Source organism: Cajanus cajan, chromosome 4, assembly GCF_000230855.2.
Source record: "Cajanus cajan strain Asha chromosome 4, NIPB_CcT2T_4, whole genome shotgun sequence".
In the NCBI taxonomy this organism is placed as follows: Eukaryota; Viridiplantae; Streptophyta; class Magnoliopsida; order Fabales; family Fabaceae; genus Cajanus; species Cajanus cajan.
The window spans coordinates 48,661,380-48,674,695 of record NC_138520.1 but is presented as its reverse complement, the minus strand read 5'-3'; the positions used below and the strand labels follow the sequence as shown (position 1 = coordinate 48,674,695).

The window sequence follows — 13,316 nt, the reverse complement described above, 5'->3', positions numbered from 1 at the left end:
TTTAATTAACTTTTTTTATAATATACTAGCAAGGAAAAATACATTTGTTATCTCCGTGAAAAAAAATAAAATAAAGAGTAAATTGTGTTAAGAGTTATATTTTCCTTCCTTAAAAGATGTAAATCTTATATATATTAAAATATAAAATAAATTATATTTTTATTTTCAAATATTATATTGTTATTTTTTTTATTATATTAACTTAACATCATTAAAGAATTATCATTATAAAATATTAGATTCAAGCACAAGATGAAAAGGACCAAATTAACAGAGGTTCAAAGTAGTTAAGGAAGTAACATGAATAACAAAGTTATACAAAGAAGTTTGGTGTTGTTTCTCCCCCATGGTTAAGAATGGGAGAAATGCAAAGACAAAAGAGAGATCATGTTTCTTAAACTTGAAATGGCCAAGACCTGTCTTCCAATCTTTTCTTACTGGTTTTGTTTTCTGATTCATTCATACTTTATTTGATTCCTTTTTTCTTTTTTATTTTTGTTGTTTTTTTTAGAAGAAAGACCTTTAATTGATTAATCTATTTTTTATTTTAAATAAAGAAAAGAAATAGAAAAGAAAAAAAAATAAATTTATTTTAATTACATTAGTAAATAAAATTATTTTATTTTATTTTATTTTATTTTAATAATATTATTAAATCAGTTATTTATTTAATTTTATTTTCAGAAATTTATTAAATAATTTATTTCTTAAAATAATTTTATTCACTTATTTTATTTCTTTAATAATATTATTTATTAATTCAATTAATTAAAAACTAATTTAAATTAAATAATATTTTTCATGTCACTTAAGTGGTGACACATTATTAATTAACAATTAAACTTAGCTGTCAACATGTGAGAAATTAATGGTAAAATAAAAGTTGTGTATTTTTAAAATTGAGAAATATATATATTTTAAAATAGAGAGAAAAAAATTATAAATTGATAAAAATAAAAAAAAATTAAAAGTGTAATTTAATTTTTTTTACAAGTAGTTTAATATATTTTAGGCTATTTATGATCCATTTTTGGCCCATTTAATATCAGATATTTGGCCCGTGATTCAATCATGGCTTTTGGGCCTATTTTTTTTATTCATAACAAAAAAAACAAAACATGGTCTAGATTTATAAATTATGAGAGAAGACCCTATAAAGAAAATATAAAAGCTTCACTTAGTCTTTACGAACCCTTGGATTTTGAAACATCATTCATATATGATCAGCATTTTCTCTATAGATAGAGACAAATTCTGTGTCACTATCCTATAATTCACAAATGGGATGAAAATGTAGGTTAGATGTGTTGACAGTTCCAAGTTATGCAACTCATTAATTATTAGCTTCATTTGCCTTTCTTTTGCATGTTCACCACCATTCAAGCATTCATATATTTGCCAAAAAAGTTTCCATTTGTTTCTTCATGGTTGCTGCACCTTTAACATTAATTTGCTAATTCTCATCTCATGTATTACTATATGTTAACAAGATTAATTTAATCTTATATTTCTAGTTAATTTTAATTTAAAAGGGCTTAACTATCTTTGCTCTCTTGTTTTATTTAATTTATTCAATTTTATATCTCTTTTATTAAAAAAAAAAGTTATTTGATCTCTTAATTTTTAAGAGTGGTATAGTTTGATTATTTTGTTCAACGAAGACTAATGATATTAAATATTTGTGTATATAACGATATATGTCCCTTTTTTTATATATATTTTGGCACGAAAGTTGACATCGAATAGTTTTATTGAATAAAAATATCGCATTGTATCTTTAAATATTAGAATGATCAAATTGAATTATATAAATAAAATGATATATATATATATATATCTATATATATATATATATATATATTATATGAAGAAAATAAAACCCACCGAGTAGAGCATTTAAAGAATCAATGAATATTGTCTTTAGTACTACTACTAGTAACTAGTAAAGAATCAATGGATATGAAGTGGTGGAAAATTTAAATTGGAAATATAACCTTTTTGGTAGTTGAAATATAACCCTTTAATGCCATTCATGATTTTGGAGCCACTTTTAACTCAATTGGATATGATCTGAAATTTATTTCATGTACGTGTGAGAAGGGGCGATAATTTTTTTTTTTGTTTTTAGTTTTGTCATAAAATGAGTTCAATGTCCCACACTATTTTGTTGAATTATATGTTAAATATATAATATCTTATTTTTATCTAAATAAGATTCAACTTAAAATAATTATTTATTTCTTTATATAAAATTTAATATATAGTTTGATGGATTAATTATTTTTAGAGTAAAATACCTCTAATTAAAATATATTCTCTTAATTTGTTATGATACATTAATTATATATCTTTAAAAAACATGCATTTTAATTGATTATATGTAAAACTATGCCCCTAACACTAGCTTTCCTCAAGTGCATTTGTTGGGACTTGTCTAATGACACTGTTAAGTCAAACGAAGTAATTTCCAGCAAGGTTTTGAATATGACAAATATAATACATATTGTTATTACTAACCTGTGTAGTAGTGTTTAAGATATGTATAAGGACAGGCAAAACTAAAACATGAAGCATGGTCGAGCAAAACAAAGATCAGACAAATCAAGCCAAATGATAGAAGGATCATGACTTGTGCACCAGACGACAACGAATACCAAACGAAGATATGTCAAGCACAATCCAGAGCGCAACATAAGAAATCAGAAACAAGAGCAAAACTAGACCAAGACAATGTTGGCTCAGCACCAAATAAACATCAGATGAAGCTCAATGGTCAACCACATAAAGGTCAACAAAACAATCATCAGTCGTTGGATAACACAAGACAAAGAAACAATCCAGATGGAATAAAAGTCATTCACCTCTAGACTGATCAAACGAGATGACAAAGTCAAAGTCTAACTCTTAGACGCAAACTCAAATTACCATATGCAAACGAAACATGTTAAAAAAGCGTCTGAAGTCCACTAGTCACAACGAAGAAGATCATATATCATCTCTATTCATAAGAAAAGTACACGGAGTTATCAAAGATACGAAAAGAAAGAAGAAAAATTCAAGAGCACGAATTCACAAGTCAAAGCTGCGTGTGTTAGGACAAGTATACCTACTTTTCAGAGAAAGACAACGCCTCCGCAGCTACAATGACGGAAAAAGGACAAATATACCTAGGTCATGATTGAAGTCAGAAATAAAAGGGAACAAATTATGCAAAGGACTTCACGTAATACAAATTTAGTAAGCAAAGCATTTAATGTAAAATCAAAGGCATTAAATGAAAAAGATCTGTGTAGCCATGAACGAGCAATCATCTGCACCAACAGAAAGCTCTGCCTCAACGGACACATTCAAATTCAAATAACGGGCATATTTATCACAAGGCTATAAATATCAAGACCTGAGAAGAAAAGAAAAGAGAAGAGAAGCAACAAGCAATAATAAAAAGCAAGCGTCAAAAACAATCTCACATCTCTTCTTGTTCAGATTAAAATATCCGTGTAAAACTAAGATAGTTTATCTTAGTGAGTGTAGAAACTATTCCATCCTCTTTGTGAGAGTTACATACACACTCTAAACACATTCTTGTAAAATTAAGGTTGAATACCTTAGTGAGTGTAGAAACCATTTCATCCTCTCTGTGAGAGTCACATATACACTCAAAACATCCATCGTTTGTAAAGCCCGAAGAGGCTATTACAAGAATACTTGGAGAACCAGAAGTGGTTTAAGAATACTAGCATCAGCAAGTGTAGTTGACGAACCAGGAGTGGTTGAGAATACTTGGGCAACCAGAAGTGGTTTAAGAATACTAGCGTCAGCGAGTGAAGTTGACGAATCAGAAGTGGTTAAGAATACTTGTAATCCGTTGTGATTAGTGAACCCTACCTTTGAAGGAGACTGGACATAGCTCAGAACGAGTGAACCAGTATAAAAACTCTATGCATTGATATTTGTTTTAGAAACGCAGTTTTACTTATATTGATTTACTACACTGAAAAATTTCATCTACTACTACCTATTTTCTAAACAATATTTAGACAAAATTATATCTGTTTAACTTAAGAAACTAATTTCAAGTAGACGATAGATCCCCAGACGCAAAGCTTCTTACCAATCTCGCACATTCTTTAAAGTACTTGAAACATTATTTTCCGATGGAAAGAAGCACCTTTGCGAAAACGTTTTAAAAATCCTTCGTTCACACACATTCAACCCCCTTCTACGTGTTTTCCTTTAAACTTCAGACACTGGCTCACCTCCAAGTGCACCCTCTACTGAGATACCCACTACATGTGAGACTTGGATCACCCAAGTGTCACATCAAGTGGGAACATTAGTGTCTCATTTTTTCGATCCAACAGTTGCATTATAACTTTGTATAACTTTGTATGTGCATGTCAAATTTTGCTAAAATTAAATAACAATTTAAAAGTGATCAAATTGTTCATATTTTAATATATTTTAAAATATATATTACATCAATTTTGATTTATACGAAAGAGGTTTCGAACCATTTCATATTAATATGAAATTTTGTGTATGATATATAATTAAGAAATTTTTAATTTAATAATAAAATTTAAAAAATAATTATTTAATTAAATATTATTAAGTGATATAATGACCGGTAAAAGTTACACCTTATTTAATCTCTATATACTATTTTTTTTTTATTAATGTTACTTTTTTTTTTGAACATTATTATCATTTGATCCTATTTCTTTTAATTTATTTTTCAAATTGTGCTCGAGAAGGTTATTTGAAATGGTAGAAGAGTGGAGATCTCCATATACGTTGTTGTTGGTAGTGTTATGCCCATTAATATCGGTAACCAGTAATGATTTTTGTGTTGTTAATTTTGCATTTTTTGTATTTAGTTCTTGACTGGTTAATTCTGTCTCTTAGATGGAGTTTTTATTTATTTATTATTATTATTTTTTTTTTATCACTGGTCACTCTTTTTGCAATTGAGGAATCAAGTATGACCGGGGAGAGCAAGATTTTATGGAGTTTTTTTTTTTAAAAAAAACACTGTTCACTCCATATATTTATTGTTCTGAAGTTTGGATTCACATATTGTATTGATTACTGGCATACAAAAGAGATTGCATGTCTTCGTGAATTATTTTTAAGAATAATAAATAATAAAAATTATGTAATAGTGAATGATTATTAAAAATACAAGGGGTGATTACTTATGAAGTGAGAGAAGTATAGAAAGTGAAATATCTGATTAGATCAAAAAGTGATTATAAATGGATAAAATAATCTAAAAGAATATGTACACAAAAAATATTATTGTTATAGATTATAGATGTATATATATTTTTTCTCTTTTGTTTATTTTTGTTGGTTGTTTTCCTTCCTCAGGTAACCACTATTGGTATTAATTAATATCGAATGAAGGCTTCTAAGTTCTTATGGCTAAAATTTCACAAGACAATGGTGCAAAAACTCCTTTGCATTGCATGTCTCCTTCTTACATGTAATTGTTTTCTGGTTCCTGCTTTTAATAATAATTAATGTTTATCTATATAGTTTGTTAATATAGGTACACTTATGTTGGTCTTTCTACCTTAATTTGTATTGTTGGAGTTCCTATGGTTGTTGTTTTGCTGGTGCTACGTACTAGCCAAGTTTGTATTTATTTATTTCTTTATGCTATTTAGTTTTTAGTTAAAATAACAAATTTTTAAGAGTTAATCATCTATATACTGTCAGTGTAAAATTTTTTTACACTGATAACCAATCAGATATGCACTGGCCAGCCGAGTTGCCAACTTATCCCTCACCAAGCTGCCTACTCGGTCAAAGGCCTACCAATCTGACTAAGCAGTGAACTTGAGAGCTACTCAGAAGTCCCTTCGCTCTTACATCACTCAGTGCTTGGGGGGCAAGTGTACTGGCCAGCCGAGTTGCCAACTTGTCCCTCACAAAGCTGCCTACCCGGTCAAAGGTTTACCAACCTGACCAAGCAGTAAACTCGTTATTGCTGAGTTCCTCTCCTTGACCTCCTTCAACTTCTCCTCCAACACTCAATTTTCTCATCACGAAGACGAACTTGAGCCCGTGAGTCCTCAACCTCCAACTCAATGGCCTTCACCTTAGCAAGTAGATCTCCGACCTTGACAGCATAAGCCTCATTCGCCTTGAGAGTGGCAAAAAAGTATTTCTTGGTTTTCTCCAAATCCTTCCTCACCTCGTCCATCTCGGCCCTCTCTTTCTTGGCTCTCTCAAGCTCAGCCAAATTCCTTTGCCACTTCTTTTTCCAATGATTAGCAATGGATCTCTCCAGGAAGACTTCAGTAGAGTCCAGACCCTCAATCGGACCAACCTTCTCAATCATGGCCTTGTCTGCAATGAAGGCTGGATCCTCCCGGTAAAAGCTCTCTTCCATAAGGTTGGGATTCCAAAGGGAGGGGACGTCAGGAGACATACTAACATGGTCCAATCTGACCAAAGCTTGACTTGTGTCAAACCTCTGATGGATGCAGCGAGTCCGAGTTGTCGAGCTTCTTGGAGGAATAACAGATGAAGGACCCCCATGGCCAACCTCGGCAACGGTAACCAAATCAGTTGAAGTCGGTACCTGACATGCAAAGTAAAATCAACAACGCAAAACTGACAAAGCAAGAAAAAACAAAGATTGCAAGACAAAGACATAATACCCCTTGGGCAGGTGGTGTTGAGAAGGGTGCCTCCTGTTGGTTGTCCCCTACGGGCACCTCCGTGGACAGACTCGGCAGAGGACTCAAGGTGAGGTCGATGGTTCCCCCCGACGTCCCCTCGGTAGCGACCTCGACAACGACCTCAGGGACAACCTCGGCCATCATGTCCTCCTCAATCTCAAAAGACTTCTTATTCCGCTTATGGGGAGGTCAGAGGCTACTCTGCTCCTCCTCGACATCAAGAATCTCCTGTGCTACGGTGTTGAACTTGGCCTTCAACTCGCGCCACTTGCTTTTACCCATCAGACCTGCAAACAAAACGAAAAAACATTGTTAGAGACATACCAAGCCAACCACAGTGAAGGGAAGCACGTCGGCCATACTCACTTTCCAGGCTTTTCTCTTTATTCTTTGAACTAGGAAGGGATAGAACACTTCTACTTTCCAAAGGTCGAGGAAGAGATTGCAACTTCTCTATGTCCTCCTCATTCGCGGCGGACAAGACGAAACCAGCCGAACTAGCAAACCTAATCGGATTTTGTTGCCAAAAAAGGGGAAACTTTGGCTCCCCATTCAAGTGGAAAAGATGCTCAGATGCCACATTGGTATTAACAACGCAAATCTTAAAATAATCCTCCTTAAAATTTTTATAAGAGGGGAAGAACAGTGAGAACAATCCTCCTTCCTTACTACCACTCAAGGATAACCAACCTAGAGGCGGGTCCCCCAACTTCAATTGGTGAAAATGCATGAACTTAGCCAGCGAAACCTCTATCCCTAGAATCGAGCATAGAACTTGGAAAGCTCAGAGAAAACCCCAGCTGTTTGGGTGAAGTTGGCTTGGGGCTGCATTAATATGACTGAGGAAGGAACACTCAAGTGGAGTGAAAGGTATGGAAACACCGAGATCCTTGAAGAAACATCGGTACATATAGAAGAAGGGAGAGGAACCCGACAAGAACACGCGCTCCCCAGGTTGGTAGTGGACGACCCTGATGAGCTCTTCATCCGAAGAGACATAGATTGACAACTCCTTAAGAAGCGAATACATTGACGACGGGGACGAGAATCTACTCTCAAACTTACCAACATCCCCCCTCACCCACTCGTACCCAGGGGCGGATATGAGAGGATGGGAATCTTTCCTATTATTCCCACCTCGCTTCCTCTTGTTACCCTTATCCTCGTCACCAACCTTCCCGTTCCCCTTGGTATGACTACCTGCCATAATACACACTCTTAAGCAAATAAGCAAAGAGATATGGTGCGATGGTACCTTGATGTTGGAAGAGAAGGAGGACGACCTTGCAAATACGTTGGAAATGGTAGAAACGGAGAACGCTGGGGAGTAAAAAAATGCTCCAACAAGATGAAAATGGAGAAATGTAATGGTAGATGAATGGATGAGAGAGTAAAGTAAAATGTGGGCCCTCCCACCATATTAAATAGCATTCATAGTAGAGAGGCGTAACTGATCATAAAGGGGTGCAGCCTACCATTAAATGGGGTCGTCGTTTCCCAAACAGCGAAACGCGTACCTCCTCGAAAGCCACACTCAAAAGGTGACATCTGAAAAGACACCACACAACCCAAGCGACACGACGGGTCCGTACACCCTCTGGAGGCTTAGAAGCCCCTTCGCTCTTACATCACTCGATGCTTGGGGGGCAAGTGCACTAGCCAGCCGAGTTGCCAACTTGTCCTTCACCAAGCTGCCTACTCGGTCAAAGGCCTACCAATCTGACTAAGCAGTGAACTTGGGAGCTACTCAGAAGCCCCTTTGCTCTTACATCACTCGGTGCTTGGGGGGCAAGTGTACTGGCCAGCCGAGTTGCTAACTTGTCCCTCACCAAGCTGCTTACGCGGTCAAAGGTTTACCAACCTGACCAAGCAGTAAGCTCGTAATTGTCGAGTTCCTCAGCTCGGCCATGAAACATGAACATCGGAACACCACATTGGCCCAAGAAGGCCACGTCATCAAACAGATAAAAATACAATCTTGTCACCGCGCTGCAACCACAAGGTAAAACCCTAAAAATGCCAATGAGTCGGTAGACAGTAAAAACCCTAATATCACCAAAGTACGCCTGCTATATATACGAGACATCTACACTATCAATGACTAACTTTAACATCGAAGTCTCTTTTGCAGGTACCACCCCCATCTTGAAGCGAACAACCTGCGAACCAGTGGAGGCTCACCAATCTCATTGGAGAGATCGTCACCGATCCAATCTCAGGTGAGAACAATATCTTTTTTTTATTTTAATTTAATTAAATGAGTAAATGACATGGCACTATTAACAGATCTGATTGGTTGCCAATGTAAAAAAACTTTACACTATAGTATATAGGTGATTAAACCACACCTCTTTTTTGCATAAATCATGGAATTCACATATAATGTCAAAAGATGTTGTACACATATTTTTTTTCCTCCTTAACTCATATTTAATTCATGATTTATTTTCTAGTAGGTAACTAAGTTGTTAAGAAGTTTAGAAATGTCCTTAGTCTACCTATGTGGCCGAAGACACTTGTGAGAACGAAATTAACTTTAAAATTTTTCATATTTTAGGGAATTTTGTTATGTTTCTTTATTTTCATACCTTATTGAACAAGTTCATGTTATGAGTATATTAACATTGTATAAGTTAATAATTGATTTAATATTTTTGTAAGTGTATTCTCTACCTTTAGATATTAACTTTTTTCATTTAAAGAAGTTAAACAAATAAGTAAGGTTAATAAATAAAAAAGTAATCAATAAATTAAATATTATTAAATTTAGAGGTTGAAGTAGTGATTAAAAATGTATAATTAAAAAAGAAATGTTCCATTAATAAATTAAATATTTTTAATCTAGCAATTGAAATAGGGACTAAAAACTAAAATTTAATTAAAAACATTTAAATAAAAATAAAATATTATTAAATTTAGTGATCGAAACTAAAAACTAATTTTTAATTAAAAAATTAAATATTATTAACTTTAGCAACCGAAATAGTAATTACTATTGACTCATAAGTAATTAAAGAATATCCACATATGATCGAATAAAAACCTTAATAAAAAAAAAGGTTTCTCACTTTTTCACATAATTCAGGAGAAAAGGTTACGATAGCAAGTCCTTCTTTTATTGGAAAGCCTCTAGGGTGGGAGTCAAATGTAATATCTCATTTTTCATAAAAGATAATGTAAATATTTTTAGTATTTTTTTATTTTTATTAATGAAGATTGTAATCCCCTTTCCAGATTACATATACTAATTATAACTAATTATTTATATTATTATGAATAATATGTAGAAAAGATACTTAACGAAATGAATTAAATTTATTCAATTAAAGTTTTATTCAATAAAAGTCACTAGATATTACAAACCATTTTATAACAACTTAGTAAAATAAAACCCCCCATCCTATGCTCTGGATTTTTGCAATTGACCTTTTAACTGCACATCCAATTTTTCTGCATTATGAGATCTTCAATATCTGGGTTTAAAAATATTTATGGGGTTATACATTTAATTTCATTCACATCTCACACAAATAAATCAGACAAGTGCATAATAAGTTCATACAATTATCAATACACACAATAAATTGATAAGATTTTTCATTAATAATAGTCCAAATAATGCAATATGCTTATGAGATGCAAATTTTGACTGAAAATATACTTTTAAAAATCATTTTGACTCAATACTCCATGGAGATTTTCCCTTTTGAGTGTTTAGTGAAGCTAGAGCTTAACATCACTCTGTCCAGTGATTCGGAAATGCCCCACTAAACGCGAACAAGTAGATAGTAGTCAGAGCGTTAGTGCACCCGACAGGCTACCACGACACAGAATCAATAAAGACTAGCAATCTATGGGATTGCCCATGCCCAAACACTCCCTAGACCAAAGGTCTATCCCCCAGACCAGAGGTCTCATCTTACCCATTCTACTCAAACCTCATTTACTATCTTCTGACATTGGTAGCATAAAACAAATACCTCAGCCAGACTTTCACAACTATATCAAGCTCTCTCTCACTTTTTTTCTTTATCCATCTCGAACTGTCAACTGTCCTTGACAGTACCCACTATCACAATCAATCTCTTGCCACCAATGTCTCGGATAGTAAACATAAAGAAAAGAATTCACGTAAAAAGTATCTTTTCAAAATTACGAAACTCGTTCTTTTTCTATCAAATATCCTTGGTACAAAATTCATTTATCAAATATTTATTTTTTGAAATTCTTTTCTTTTCCCCCCAAAAATCTTTTGACTAAAAAATGACATTATGCAATATGCAATATGCATCACTATTAATCTATCACTTCAAAAATTATTCTCAATCAAACTCGTCAAATACAATTCAAACAATTTCAATAGAAACATTCAATCATAAACAATCAACCAGTTCAAGATTCAACCTTAAAACATCAAATTTATCAAAAAGTAAAATCAAAAACCATATCAACTAACCTAAGGTTCCATGCATCAAAACTTATAAGTAAATTAAAGATCAATACTTATTCTACAACTATATAGACATGAATAAAATTAAACATCTAACCCATACCTATTTCTCCAAGCTTGCTAGTTTTTTCCTAATTTCCTTGATTTCTTCTTGTCCTACTTCTTTTTCTTCCTTTCTTCCCTTCTTCTTGAAATTTTAGTTGTTTACTCCTTGTTTTACTCCTTGGTTGTGGAAAAGATGGAGTATTTTTGGGTGTTTCTTTGGCATTGGTTTATGTCTAGTTGTTAAGGATTGTTGGTGAGCTTTTTGGTGTGGTTTCTCCTATTTATACTAGTCTCCACCTCCATTCTCCAATCTTCTAGATTTGTAGATATTTCTTGATATTTCCTAAGATATTTTAATAACATAGTGATTAGGTGTCCATTTTGTAGATATTTATAAGACTTTCTAGAATTTCCTTGAATTATTTAAGTATCTTAATGATTAAGTTTCCAATTTATTTAATAGTATGGTGATGAGATGTCCACTTTCTAAAATTTTGTAGAGTTATTTAGTTATCTTAATGATTAAGTTTTCAATTTATTTTAATCACATGGTGATTATGTGTCCCTTTTTTTTATAGAAATTTATAGAACATCCTAGAATTTTGTAGAATTATTTAAATATCTTAATGGTTAAGCATCTAATCCATTCTAGATTTCTATTATGTAGAATTTTATAGAACTTTCTTGAGTTGTTTGAATATCTTAATAGTTAAGCTTCCAACCCATTTAATCATTTGGTAATTAGATATCTACTTTGGAGAGTTTTATAGAACTTTCTAGAACATTGTAGAATTATTAAAATATCTTACAAATTAATTATAATTTTGAGATACTAATATCATCATTAGAATATTGACCATTAAAAATACAAACTTTTGTCTCTTGATCATCTCTTAATTATGTTAATTAATATTAATTAAATAAATTAGGATTTGCTTATGTGTCAATTTAATTGGTTGAGACTTGTATTTTAATTTCACCTAACTATACATTTTTATTAATAATTCTAAGCATACTATATCGATGATAAAATTATTATATCCTTTTGAACATTTTTCCATAATTTTTTATTTTAAGGTTTTAGCAGAATAATTTTTTCTAGTTAAATCCTTAGAGAATTTCTATAAATTTTAATTTAGAGATTTTCTCTCTTAACTGTATTTATTCTTAATCTACACTCAATAAATTATTATTTAAGTTACAGATTACTTAAATTTTCTTAAATTGAGTTTATCATATTTTACAACATGCTCTCAACGCTGTCCGAGAAACAGTCAAATTAGATAATTAAATACATGTTATTGAATTTAGAAAATCTGGTTAAATAATGCTACATAAATTTCATTCACAGTAACTTACGTAATATTTAATATATATAATAATTTGCAGAAACTTATAGATAAATAGTTACAAAATTTAGGATGTTACAAGGATTGTTTAATATTTATTTTAATTATTTAATATATTTTAAAATATATTATATGATATTTTATTAAAGAATAGTATAATATTTTATTAGTAAGGGAAGGGATCTTTTGAATATTTGTAGTTAATATGTTTTAACTAAAGGGTTAAGAAGAGATTAAGTTTTAAGAAGAGTTTATCATTTTTTATGTTTAATTTTTCACGTATGCACTCACATTTTAGAGCTCGGAGAACTTGAAGGAGAAGGAGACCATCTTAGAGTCATGCACCCATCTTTTTCTACTCAACAAGGTAAGGGGGGAGTGAGAAACCTCGCTTTGGGTTTGAGTTTGTATGCCAGATAGTGAGATTGGTCCTAATCCTATGTGTGTTGTGTGCCTATATCTAAGGGGTTTCCCCTAATGTTTCTATTTTTCTCCTTATTCTTGTTACTCATGATTAATTGCATGAATTATTTGACTAGATGATTAATTTCACATTTTTGGATAATAGTTGTGTATGTGAATTGGATGATATTGGATGTTAATTACTTGCTATAAAACACTTTTACTGATTGAATGGTATATTTTGATGAATTGATGTATGAGTCACAATTCAATGTTTTCTAATGCATGTTGTTTTTGATACGTTGTCGGGAGATACTTGGGTCGTGTTGGGTGTCGTCGAGACCGAGAGTAAGATTTGCTCTTGGGGTCTCTCACGTCGAG

The 13,316-nt window shown here is 32.2% G+C and overlaps 1 protein-coding gene across 2 annotated transcripts; it reads right to left on the bottom strand.

The window, feature by feature from the left end:
• Positions 1–2,966: 2,966 nt before the first annotated feature.
• LOC145956816 (uncharacterized) lies at positions 2,967–12,451 on the bottom strand. 2 transcript variants are annotated; one of them, XM_083072523.1, is made up of 4 exons: positions 11,243–12,451; positions 7,056–10,162; positions 6,669–6,976; positions 2,967–6,589 (listed from the first exon to the last, which is right to left on the bottom strand). In XM_083072523.1, the coding sequence occupies exons 3-4, from the start codon at positions 6,831–6,833 to the stop codon at positions 6,017–6,019; spliced, it is 738 nt and encodes a 245-aa protein (XP_082928649.1). In that variant the 5' UTR covers positions 6,834–6,976; positions 7,056–10,162; positions 11,243–12,451; the 3' UTR covers positions 2,967–6,016. The 2 variants fall into 2 exon arrangements, with proteins under 2 accessions (XP_082928649.1, XP_082928650.1); XM_083072524.1 differs by lacking the exon at positions 7,056–10,162.
• Between the last annotated feature and the right edge of the window lie 865 nt (positions 12,452–13,316).

Excerpts from the sequence above, each read along its gene's own strand:
- LOC145956816 (XM_083072523.1), bottom strand. The coding sequence starts at position 6,833 with ATGATGGCCGAGGTTGTCCCTGAGGTCGTTGTCGAGGTCGCTACCGAG. Across the intron at positions 6,590-6,668 it reads CAACACCACCTGCCCAAGGG|GTACCGACTTCAACTGATTT; the intron begins GTATTATGTCTT and ends TTTGCATGTCAG.